Source organism: Mytilus edulis, chromosome 9, assembly GCF_963676685.1.
Source record: "Mytilus edulis chromosome 9, xbMytEdul2.2, whole genome shotgun sequence".
NCBI classification, from domain to species: domain Eukaryota; kingdom Metazoa; phylum Mollusca; class Bivalvia; order Mytilida; family Mytilidae; genus Mytilus; species Mytilus edulis.
In genome coordinates this window covers 60,586,527-60,599,333 of record NC_092352.1, presented here as the reverse complement: position 1 = coordinate 60,599,333, position 12,807 = coordinate 60,586,527, and the positions used below count along the sequence as shown (strand labels likewise).

General features: G+C 34.1%; 1 protein-coding gene across 1 annotated transcript in view; it reads right to left on the bottom strand.

Annotated features, from left to right (window-relative positions):
- The window catches only part of LOC139488715 (antiviral innate immune response receptor RIG-I-like), a 37,806-nt gene that overhangs the window by 20,681 nt on the left and 4,318 nt on the right, over positions 1 to 12,807 (bottom strand). The window contains exons 4-8 of the mRNA XM_071274535.1: positions 10,519 to 10,677; positions 9,665 to 9,753; positions 5,788 to 6,051; positions 5,161 to 5,323; positions 878 to 973 (exon numbers count right to left, since the gene is read on the bottom strand). Of these exons, the coding sequence (XP_071130636.1) occupies positions 878 to 973; positions 5,161 to 5,323; positions 5,788 to 6,051; positions 9,665 to 9,753; positions 10,519 to 10,677 (771 nt within the window). The remainder of the gene's footprint in view (positions 1 to 877; positions 974 to 5,160; positions 5,324 to 5,787; positions 6,052 to 9,664; positions 9,754 to 10,518; positions 10,678 to 12,807) is intronic.

Below are 12,807 nucleotides of genomic sequence, written 5' to 3'. Positions count from 1 at the left end.
TGATAGTTTGTTACACTTCAAACATTGTCAAACATTCATCGAACTTTATGAAACTTTGACAGAAGGTTTTTGTGATTAATGTCTGATGCAACATTTTGCAACAGTATATTGTTTTTTTTTCATTTTTCAAATGATATTCGGACTGATCTTTCAGAAACTAACAGACGGTCTGAGATAATTATTTTCACATGAAAAGTTTGAAAGCATTCAGATATTGTCATGAAACTCGGAAGTTAATATATTCCAGATCAAGTATAAAAAATATCTAAAGAAAATGCTTTATTATTTTGAATACTGTAATGGACTGATCAATTGATTCCATTTTCGCAGGGAAGCGGTAATCACAGCCTAGAACCATGGTTCAACAGAACCCTTTACGAAATTTAATAATGCACCAAAACATCTATGCAAATTAATCATTTCATATCCATTAACGACATTTGTAAGACAATGGTTTTAGTTGTGTATTTGCTTTACACCATGGTTCCTTTTCAACATATTTTAAAGTAACTGGTTGGGATATTTTCTCTAACACCAATGACAATTACATTCAAAATCAATACAATGAATTATACATTACCCATAAAAAAAAAGTGTCAACATGTATTGATTAGATTTTAATAACAAATTGGCCTTCTCCTCCTCGAACCTACTACTTACAGGTGTCATAACCTAGATCCGATTGTTACCCTCAAACCCCTCGTCGATGTTGGGGGCGTACACTTGAAAATAGCCTAGCTACGCCACTGCTCACAATGCAGCTAAAAATATCGGGATTTTTGCGGTCAAACCATTCTTACTTGTACTGATATCGATAACAAATATCGTATATGAAATTGCAAAATAGCTCATTATATATAAAAAAAAAGATATATACCTTTTCGACAATTGAACATGCTTTCCACATAGTCCATTGCAAGTATGATAATATTTTTCAACAGATCGTCTTGGCGTGGATTGGACCTTATAAATACTAAAAGAATTAAGTTAAAATAAGTACAAGATTTCATCAAATGTGTCATTTTGTATTCCAAATAAATAAATTATGAAAATGTAAAGCCCCAGTCCCACTAGACCACGATCGCACCAAGCTCACCGCGATCTAAAATTAATTCAGATCGTTGTGAGGTCGAAGTATGAGCGGCATGAAAATGTAAATTTTCGTTGCTTTCGGTGTTGACATGAATATCAATAATGTGGTCATTTTTATAAATTTCCTGCTTCCCAAACTTTAAATTTTTGAAAAAAAACTAAGGATTTTCTTATTCCAGGCATAGATTACCTTAGCCGTATATGGCACAACTTTTTGGAATTTTGGATCCTCAATGCTCTTCAACTTTGTACTTGTTTGGCTTTATAAATATTATGATATGAGCGTCACTGATGAGTCTTATGTAGACGAAACGCGCGTCTGGCGTACAAAATTATAATCCTGGTACCTTTGATAACTACTTTCACGATGCTTCTACGTCCTCACTAGACTTCTACAACGATCCCACTACGATTATACCACGTTCTCACTGAGCTTATTCTGCGAACTTACTACGCTTATCAAGATCTTTCTACGCTCATCACGTTCTCACTACGACCATACCACGAGTTATACGATTGCAACACGATCTTACCACGCTTCTACAACGATTATAGCACGTTCTTACCACGATTATACTACGTTCACTAGAACACGTTGGTGTGGGGGTTGTTGTAGAGGCAGAGGGAGCTCTGATAGTAACGAATCTTGATTAAGTAGACATTTCGGACCGACCAATCCAACCTAATTTACAACCTATTATCTATCAGGAGCCTGTAATTCTGTGGTTGCCGTTTTTTTTTATGTGTTACATATTTGTTTTTCGTTCATTTTTTTTTATAAATAGCCGTTAGTTTTCTCGTTTGAATTGTTTTACATTGTCTTAACTGGCCTTTCATAGCTGACTATGCGATATGGGCTTTGCTCATTGTTGAAGGCCATACGTTGACCTATAGTTCTTAATGTCTCTTGTGGACAGTTGTCTAATTGGCAATCATACCACATCTTCTTTTTTATAGACTATTACTGGTCCATAAAGCTGAAATGACGATATTTTAGTGAACTGTAGCAGAAATGACACAGATCTGTCAATAGATATAGGAAGATGTGTAATGTCCAATGAGACAACTCTCCATTCAAGTAATAACTTTTAAAAGTAAACCATTATAGGCCAAGGTACGGCCTTCATCACGAAGTATTGATTCACACCGAACAGCCAGGTAAAAGGGCCCCCAAAATTACTAGTGTAAAACCATTCAAACGGGAAAAAACCAACGGTCTAATATATATGAAAACGAGAAGCATGGTTGAGTCCTTAGAGAAAATGGACAGGAGGTCCCAATTACATAAAGACAAACAAAACCTGGAGAGATTTAATTGAAAATGACAATAAGAATATTGGTCGTAGTATGAACGTTCGTAGTCAGGTCGTAAGACGAGTGTGATGAGGACGACAAGGGCACGTAGAATCGTACTATGGTCGTGAACAGCGTGGTATAGTCGTAGTGGAAGCGTAGTTGGGTCGCGATAAGAACGTGATAGTCGTAGTGAGGTCGTAATAACGTCGCTATGAGATCGTAGCGCAGTTTCTCCGAATAGAATCACGCTTTCTCTACGCTCTCGATGGTACAGCGACCTTTGTGATCTTTCTTTGATCTTATTGCGCTCTCACAACGCTTCTTCTACGACCTGATTTCGCCACGACCGCACCACGATTGTTTTGAACATGTTCAAAGTTGCCCATGTTCATCACGATCTTGAAGACCTCACCACGACCGTGATACGACTTAACTGAGATCTACACGATCATACTACGATCATCAAAATTTGCAGTTTTTCAGATCGTAGTGCGATCGTGGCCTAGTGGGAATGCGGTATAAGATCAATTCTCGGAGAAGACAATCCTCAGTATTTCCAATATTTTGAACAAACGTAACTATACGTTCACTTTTGTCAAAAAACTTTTTTTTTTTAAATCGGGCCTTTAGTTTTTCACATGAATTGATTCAGATTTTTCATGTCGAGGCCTTGTATAGCCGGCTTTACGGATTTGATTATTTTGTTGAAGGCCACATGGTTGCTCATAATTGATAACATCCGCTTTACTTGAGCTTTGGTAAATAGTTTTCTCATTGGCAATCAAACCACATCTCCTTATGTTTATATACAAATTAGTATGCTACAAATATGATTGTCGAGAATCACACCAAAGTGTACGCAGTTTTTCTTTACATATTTAACACTAATAATCCGGTAGCACGCATTATAAAACAATATGATTGTTTAACACATTAAATACGTTGATATTCAAGGAAAAAAGAGTAAAGAAAGATACCAGAGAGACAGTCAAACACATAAATCGAAAATAAACTGACAACGCCATGGCTAAAATGAAAGAAGACACACATACAAACAATAGAACAAATGACACAACATAGAAAACTAGCGAATAAGCAACATGAACCCGGCCAAAAACTAGGGGTGATCTCTGGTGCTCCGGAAGGGTAAGCAGATTCTGCTCATCATGTGGCACCCGTCGTGTTGCTTATGTTATAACAATTCCGGTGAATAGTCAAATTCGGAATCAGGAATATCACAGTTCTCCATTCGTCCATGACAGTTGTCGTCCATCCGTTTGATGTGTTTTGTCATTTGATTTTGACATGTGTTTAGGGACTTTCCGATTGAATTTTCCTCGGAGTTCAGTATTTTTTTTCATTTTACTTTTTTCGGTCGGTAACATTCATGAAAGGGAAAGGGATTGTAGTTACTACGTAAGGAACATATTTGATATTTCATCTTTTAATATTTGTCGTTAAAACTGCTTAATTCGGTCAAATATTCAATATGTTATTTTAATAAATTACATATAAAATATGCTACAGATATTTTCTATTTTGACTGAAATAAGGAGGTTTTCGAAGGTTTGTTTTCACACGGGTAACAAGCAAATATAAAAAAGTTATAATAATACCAAAACTACCGAACTCCAAGGAATACTCAAAAAGTGTTAATCCACAAATAAAGGCAACAGAAGTATAGCGATGTTCGAAAGTCAGAAATCGATTGAGAGAAAACAATCCGGGTTACAAACTAAAACTGAGGGAAACACATCAAATATAAGAGGAAATCAAGGAAACAGCAGAAATACTAAAGTACAACAAAAAAACAAACGAAAATTCAACACAAACAGAAACGAAATATAAGATAATAATTGCTATTTTCCTTGGTCCAGAATATTTGAATAAACAAATTGTGGGTTGAACCTGGTTTTATGAACTGATAAAAAATCAAAATCAAATCATTAAACGGAACAAGTGGGAAAAAACAGTGTTTTTGACTTGGTTCAGGCATTCCTTAACACAAATTGTGGATCAAACCTGGTTTAATAGCAAGAGAAAAATCTCACACTTGATTGTATGATAGAAGTTGAGTTCCGTTTTTTACAGATTTGATAGACATGATAATAGGTCAATTTGGCAGTAATTTGGAACAAGCAGAATACATGGTGCAAATATAAAGTACAGACATACAACACAATATGCTAAAATTTCAAACACTCAAACAAATACATCTAAAAGAGACGCCATCAAATTTGACAATGACGTCAGCAAAACTTATTTTATGTCAAACGTGATGTTAAGTACATAGTACATAGTTTTTATTAAAAAGATCATAATGCTGATGTTAGACGAACTCATTAACTATTTTCTATTTTTACAGTATGTCCGATTTATCCATTTCAATTATAGTTCACACTGAATAGGCTTTCCAACATTGTTCAAATGGGCCTCGGTTGCGGAGTGGTGTAAGTAGTTTCTACTGTAATTACTAGCCAGGCAACACTGAGGTTGTTAGTTCTAACCCCGGTGGTGCAGTTGCAATTTAAATTGCCTAGGATTGTCAGTTTTTCTATCGAAAGTCGATGGTTTTGTCCGGGCAGTCCGGCTTCCTCGACCAATAAAAACTTGCCGCCACGTAATAACCTAAATGCGGTGCTTAGCAGGGGCGTTAAAACACTATAAAAAAATAAAAAAAATAAAACATCGTTCAATCAACATGCTATAAGTTCTAGCTGTAAAAATGCCAGGGTTGATCGCATACTATATATAAAGCTATGAATGTCTTACCTTTTTCAGGAATAGCGGTGTACTGTAGAAGTTCTTCTTCATTACGTTTTACAATAGACAGTTTTGAAACGGCTAAATTTGTCATCACAGTACGTAAATGATGTTTTGCAGAGTTTAAATCTTTTGCCTTCTTTGTGCCTGGTGATGCTGTCAAACCCAAAATCTTAAAAAAGAAATCAACTATACATAAATTATAGGTAGACTGGGTCTGAAATAAGAATAATTTAACTAGTCATTAATGTGTGTGATTATAACTTCAAATCCATCATTTTAAGCCATCATTTGTACTTTTTAGCAAGAACGAAACTTAACATTATTTAAAACGCAGAAGAAAACTCCCAAAAGCATAGAGTTTGAATAACTCAAATTTAAATGGAAAGTTGATTCAGTAGTCCGTTTGAAAATAAGGGATTACACATATGTAAATGCTACCATTGCATACCCTCAGATAACGTGGATTTTTTTCTTCAAAACATAAGATATTTGTTAATTTTAAACAGTAATAAACCAATCATTAAAAGCAATTGGTATCAATGAAGGTAACATTCTTAAACACGTTAAGTGGTTAATGGTAAGAACATTTTATCAGTTTTATTTTTCAAATGTTGTATTCTGATTCTAAATTACCTGAGGCAAAGATGACAGCTTTTTTCCGTATTTAGCCTTTCTATAATATGCCATCAATTCGTTATAATTACTGTTATCAATAGTGTGATGACATTCATCGAGTATGATCAATGTGAACTCAGATATTGAAATGGGTGTTTTTGCTTTTTCTGTGAGATGATTGCTCAATGATTGAGGGGTCAAAAACATCAGGCTTGAATTTTTGATCTTATGGATGAAGTATTCGTTGTCGTCTTCTTCTGCTTTCCATATATTGATCTTTCTCTAAAAAACAAGAGAAACCACCTATAAATTTGTAAAAAAAAATTCTTTGGTCATTCTGCAAGTTTGGAATAATAGGGTATTGAAAATGAATTCAATGCCTACATATTATTTTTATTTTCATTATTTAAAAAAAATATGGCACATTGTTTATGTGTTACTATATATATGTGTGTTACGTTTCGGTGTAGTGTCTCTGTTGTATCGTAGTTCTCTTATATTTGATACGTTATCCTCAGTTTTAGTTTGTAACCCGGATTTGTTTTTTTTCTCTCTATCGATTTATGAATTTTGAACAGCGGTATTCTACTGTTGCATTTATTTATGGTTGTAAATTAAGTACATGTGTAACCAGTACATAGACAACCAGTTCGAAAAACGCACTGTTTATGATTTCATTCTTAAGTTATTTCTTGACCTTTATATTTTGAAAATATGCTCAAGATGACATGGATTTATTAGTGTATATAGATTTGTTAGTAAATAAAGAAACTGTAATATAAATTTATTATTATTTTTTTTAATTTTAACATGGAAATGAAATAGTGATATTGTGCATGCGCAATGATGTCAATTATTACAAGTACAGTGCAGTTGAGCGTCACAAATAGCAAAATAGTTCAATACAACTAATTTACGGATGCATGCATTGAATGTATATTTCAAAGTCAATTAATAGAGCGCTTGCTGAAAGAAAGTAATCGCTGTAAACAATGGCGGTACAGGCCAAAAGTCAAATTACAAAAATTCTGAACTCCGACGAAAATTCAAAACGGAAAGTCCTTAATCTAATTGCAAAATCAAATAATAAAACACATCAAACTAATGGACAACATTTGTCACATTCCTGACTTGATAAAGGCATTTTTAGATGTAGAAAATGGTGGGTTTAGCTGATTTTATAGCGCTACACCTCTCGCTTGTATGACTGTCGCATCAAATTTCATTATATTTACAACAATGCATTGACGCAAATGAGGAAATATATGAAAATATTGATTTTTACGATATTGTTTGTCAGGATTAATCACATCTAAAACAATACTCATATATAGGTAAGACATATAGTTATCATACCTTGGGAAAACCTTTATTCTACTCCTAATGTATCACATGAGCTAAATTACTTATGCACTAACAAATAAATAGAATGACTTATTAAATTTTATTATACTTCACGTAAAAACTCCATCTTTTAATTTGCTGATACGAGGGTGAAAATTTACTCTTATGGCTGAGAGGTTGACCATTTCTTTTTAATGTTACCCTCTCGTCTAGACCAATCAAATCGATAGTTTAAAGGACAATGAATTGAAAGTACATCAAGTAGTTAAATACAGTGCTTAAGTTCTACGTTTTGGCTGAGCTAGATTTTATTATCTGACTGTGAAAATTAAAAAAATAAAACATCTTGCTTAACTTTTGTCTAATACCCTAAACGTTGTTATGTACGTGACGTCATAGAAAATACTAATCTGTAAAGGACTATATGATAGGACATTAAGTATAATAAATTAGATAACACATAGCTGAGAGGGTGATAGAGCAATTGGTACCCCACCAAAATGTTTTCTCGGGGTAACAATCTGCTCTATCACTCTCTCAGCTATGTGTTATTTATATAATGGCCATGTACAGCTGACTACTTGATAAGTTTGATTTTGCGCATTGGATGTCCATTGGTGTTTGTACATCTATTCATTTAAGGGTCGATTGTCTGATTGTTTGCATAATTTGCTTGACTTCAGAATTTTCGTTTATTCATGTTTTCGCTTATGCCCGCGTCACACTGTCCCGATTTTTATGCCGATGTCAACACGATTATTGAAATTTTCAAAATCGGGACTGATCGTATCCAGAACGGGCTATTCGTAGTGCCATCTTTAACCATCGTAGAACCATCGGCCACTTTTCTAGCCTTCGGGGATAACTTCGCGAAGGGTTCTAAATTTTTTAACATGTTAAAAAATCCCCGAAGGTGCGTCCGATGTTGAGGGTTCGTATTGAGTTCATATCACCATCCTCACCATCGTAATGTCACCGGGAATGCATCTTTGAACATCGTATTGCATTCGTGTTTCCATCGTTACCATCGGGCAGTTTTGACATTACGATGTCTACACGAATGAATCACGAAGCTACCCGAAGGTCTTACGATGGCAACACGACTTCGTGAAGACCTCGTAATCCCGTCGTGTTGCCATCGAATAAAAGTACGAAGGCGACAAGATGGAACTACGACGGCAGTAAATCCAGCTAAATGTAAGTTAATTTTCGCGCAAAAATACATTTAAAGTGCCATGCGCGATATGCACTGGTCAGTCTAATACGACAGTTGAGAAAGACGTTCACAAAACATGGAGCTCATATCATATGATTCTATGAGAACAAGATAGGCGAGAGCGTTGTTTCTATTAATTCAAATGGAACAAGAATAGCAGCTATTACAGGCTCAGGATTTACTTTTACAAGTAAAATGTTATTTTTTGTCAATTTTTCATACCAAGTAACATAATGAAAATCATAAACGCGCCTCGTAAACCAACACTGCAGGTACACGTATATAGGGAAACCAACTTTTTCTTCATTATTCTGATTTTTTATGTATCGTCTGAGTTGTTGTCATACGAATGTTTACTCCATAACCATTTTGTTTTCTATATGTCATATTTTGCCGCATTTGTTGCTTTCCCCACATCCTTCCTTTTGTTTATATTATTATGATATTCTCCTGGAAAGAGCTCTTTTTGAATAAAAGGGATCAAGGAACCCATTACCTTACCTTTAAGATAGATCAGTAAAAATGGGTATAATTATGGGTGATTATTCAGACTAGTGCACACGTTTTACAGTTCAAACAAGGCAAAGCCGAGCGTGGCATCCCCTCGTATGTAACATATTGGGGACAAATATGGACACTATATTTGTATATGACACATGCAGAAAATGGTAAATTGAATATGCATATTTGATACAAAAACTATTTTTTTAGGCGAGGGGATAATAAACTAAGTTTTATAAGAATTAGACAAAAAGATCCGTCTTATGTTTAAACCAGGAATTAGATGTACAATATAATATATATTCAATATTGATCAAACAATTTAAAACGCGTGATGCCTTCGGCATATAATTTAAATGCATCGTAAGCTGTACACGTTTTTTAGACATCGTATCTTCATCGCGCCATCATCGTAATCCATCGTAGCCTTCGTCATCCATCGTGTAGCCTTCGTGATCCATCGTGTAGGCTTCGGCTGAGATATGAAGCTTAAATACCCGTGTTCGGTTAACCTTCGTATGTCCATCTTTTGCTATCGTATATAATTTCGGCACCATCGTATAGACTTCGTTATTCATCGTACTTGCTTCGGTCACTTTTTGGTATGTTAACGAGATCGGGACCAACTTCGTACGAACTTACAATTTTCGCATTCGGGTGTCCATCGTATATAAAAATCGGGACAGTGTGACGCGGGCATTAAAGGTATTATACGTGAATACAAATAGTTATAATATAATAGTTTTTGCTAAATCTAGCATGTTTAGTATTGGAAAAAAGAACTGCTAAAGTGAAAAAAATAAGACTTAAATATGTAACATAAAATATATATACCTGATAGAACAGAGTTGAAAATACATCACATGCTCTTTCGTATTGTTGTCCCAAGAGAATATTGGTTCTGTTAATGAACGCAACCTTACCTTTAAAAGTACGTTTAACTTTATATTGAGATTTATTTGGAATAAAATGAAAACATAGTAACATTAGTGAAAATATATATGCATATTAACTGTTTTATCCAGAATTCTGATTCCTCAAATATATGAGAAATATCTACAATGCAGTTCTATTTCTACTTTCGAACTTGTATCAACTTTATCAATTCATTTTGTTTTTCAAAATTGTTTTGAAAGTTTAAGTGTGTTTTAAATATAAGAAATAAAGTAATTAACCCAATTTAAAAGAATCGACTAAAGATAGAAATCTGATCACTTTAATTTGAGTTCTGAGCACCAAACACGTAGCCAATGATTTTTTCTGTGTATGAAAAGTGGTTGTAAGTATTGCAAGGTTTGCAAAGAAAATTTTCGGGATCATTTTTTTCACTTCTTCATTTTAGTATTTTTATTTGTAACTAATAAAAAAAAATTGAAAAATGAAACGGGTAATGCGTCCAAGGGACAACAACCCGACCAAAGAGCAGAAAACAGCACTGGGCCACCAATTATTCTTTAGCATTGCGCGAAAATCCTGCACCCAGATTCGGGCTTAAGCTAGCCCCTTGAAAATGAACACTAGTTCATTGAAAACAATAACTGTTATTTCTATTTAAAACTTGAAAATAATTAATAAAAAATATTTGATTGTTTTTGAACATTCATGGATTCATTAGTCATTTTTTATATCGGTACATTTCGTTTTAATTTTTCCTGAGAGTTCTGTATTTTTGGGATTTTACTTCTTACCTTCAGGATGTTTTATAAGATGATCTTCTATTATGTGGAATGCTATATAAGTCTTTCCTGAATTCGTACCAGCGCATATGATAGTATTTTCACCAGTTAAAGCTATCTCGGCAAGTTCTTCTTGGTACTGCCGGAGATTTATTAATGTAGGTGTTCTTTCTGTGAATAAAAGCATAAATTGAAAAAAAGGTAAAGTTAACAAAAAGTACTGCATCTTTACATAAATAAAAATAGTGCATTTGAATAAAATTTTTCAGAATTCAGAGGAAAATATAACAGAAACATTATTAACTATATTAAAGAATAGACGACATATCGAAAATCGATGTTAAAAAATAAACATATTTATTTTGTTTTCTTAGGGGGAGGAGGGGTAGTTTAGAAACGGAAAAAAAACATTATCCTTCATCGCTTTTTCTATATATTTACAAAATAAATCATGACGTAATTACTAGGTTTGTTTGTATTGTAAATGAACTATAAAATCTGTAATCTTAATAGTGGTTTGAATGGTATTTCAGTGGATAGAAAAGTAAATGAATTTGGGAGAACATTCTCATAACATACTATTAGTAAGCTCATTGAAGATGCTTGGAACGTTGGTCTACAAAAATTCATCAGTGATGTTCAAATAAAAAAAATAAATAAAAAAGACGACTAAAATAAAATTCGAAGTTGAAGAACCTTGAGGAATCGACAGTTCCATCTTTTTTTTTCAAATATGTATGACTATATGACTTACCATTCATGTTGACACCAAAGTGGTGAATACTGGGCTCTCGAGGGAAATATCAACCAGCAGTTGCATCGAACATATTGTTAAGAATAAACTCTTTGCAGATATCATGAGTGAGGTTTTGTACGTCATACTCGCTTTCTGTATGCAAAGACTCATGAATTCAGGCGTATCGCGAGAATCATGAGAATAGAAAAGTAGAATTCCCCCCCAAAAAGAACACAGTTAAAGAGACTACAAGAAATTTCGAAATAGTTTACCTAGCTAAGGTTATATAAATTCCTTGGATAGGAAATTCGTTATGTTCTAAAAATCAAAAGTTTAAGGTTTGGCATGCCACAAAACCAGGTTCAACCAACCATTTTTTTTTGTAAATGTTCCGGACCAAGTCAGGAAAATGGCCATTGTTAAAATATAGTTCATTTCTGTGTGTGTTACATTTTAATGTTGTGTTTATGTTGTGTCGTAGTTCTCCTCTTATATTTGATATTCAGGCGTATCGCGAGAATCATGAGAATAGAAAAGTAGAATTCCCCCCCCCCCCCAAAAAAAAAAGAACACAGTTAAAGAGACTACATGAGTGAGGTTTTGTACGTCATACTCGCTTTCTGTATGCAAAGACTCATGAATTCAGGCGTATCGTGAGAATCATGAGAATAGAAAAGTAGAATTCCCCCAAAAAAAGAACACAGTTAAAGAGACTACATGAGTGAGGTTTTGTACGTCATACTCGCTTTCTGTATGCAAAGACTCATGAATTCAGGCGTATCGTGAGAATCATGAGAATAGAAAAGTAGAATTCCCCCAAAAAAAGAACACAGTTAAAGAGACTACAAGAAATTTCAAAATAGTTTACCTAGCTAAGGTTATATAAATTCCTTGGATAGGAAATTCGTTATGTTCTAAAAATCAAAAGTTTAAGGTTTGGCATGCCACAAAACCAGGTTCAACCAACCATTTTTTTTTTTGTAAATGTTCCGGACCAAGTCAGGAAAATGGCCATTGTTAAAATATAGTTCATTTCTGTGTGTGTTACATTTTAATGTTGTGTTTATGTTGTGTCGTAGTTCTCCTCTTATATTTGATATTCAGGCGTATCGCGAGAATCATGAGAATAGAAAAGTAGAATTCCCCCCCCCCCCCCAAAAAAAAAGAACACAGTTAAAGAGACTACATGAGTGAGGTTTTGTACGTCATACTCGCTTTCTGTATGCAAAGACTCATGAATTCAGGCGTATCGCGAGAATCATGAGAATAGAAAAGTAGAATTCCCCCCAAAAAAGAACACAGTTAAAGAGACTACAAGAAATTTCAAAATAGTTTACCTAGCTAAGGTTATATAAATTCCTTGGATAGGAAATTCGTTATGTTCTAAAAATCAAAAGTTTAAGGTTTGGCATGCCACAAAACCAGGTTCAACCAACCATTTTTTTTATAAATGTTCCGGACCAAGTCAGGAAAATGGCCATTGTTAAAATATAGTTCATTTCTGTGTGTGTTACATTTTAATGTTGTGTTTATGTTGTGTCGTAGTTCTCCTCTTATATTTGATA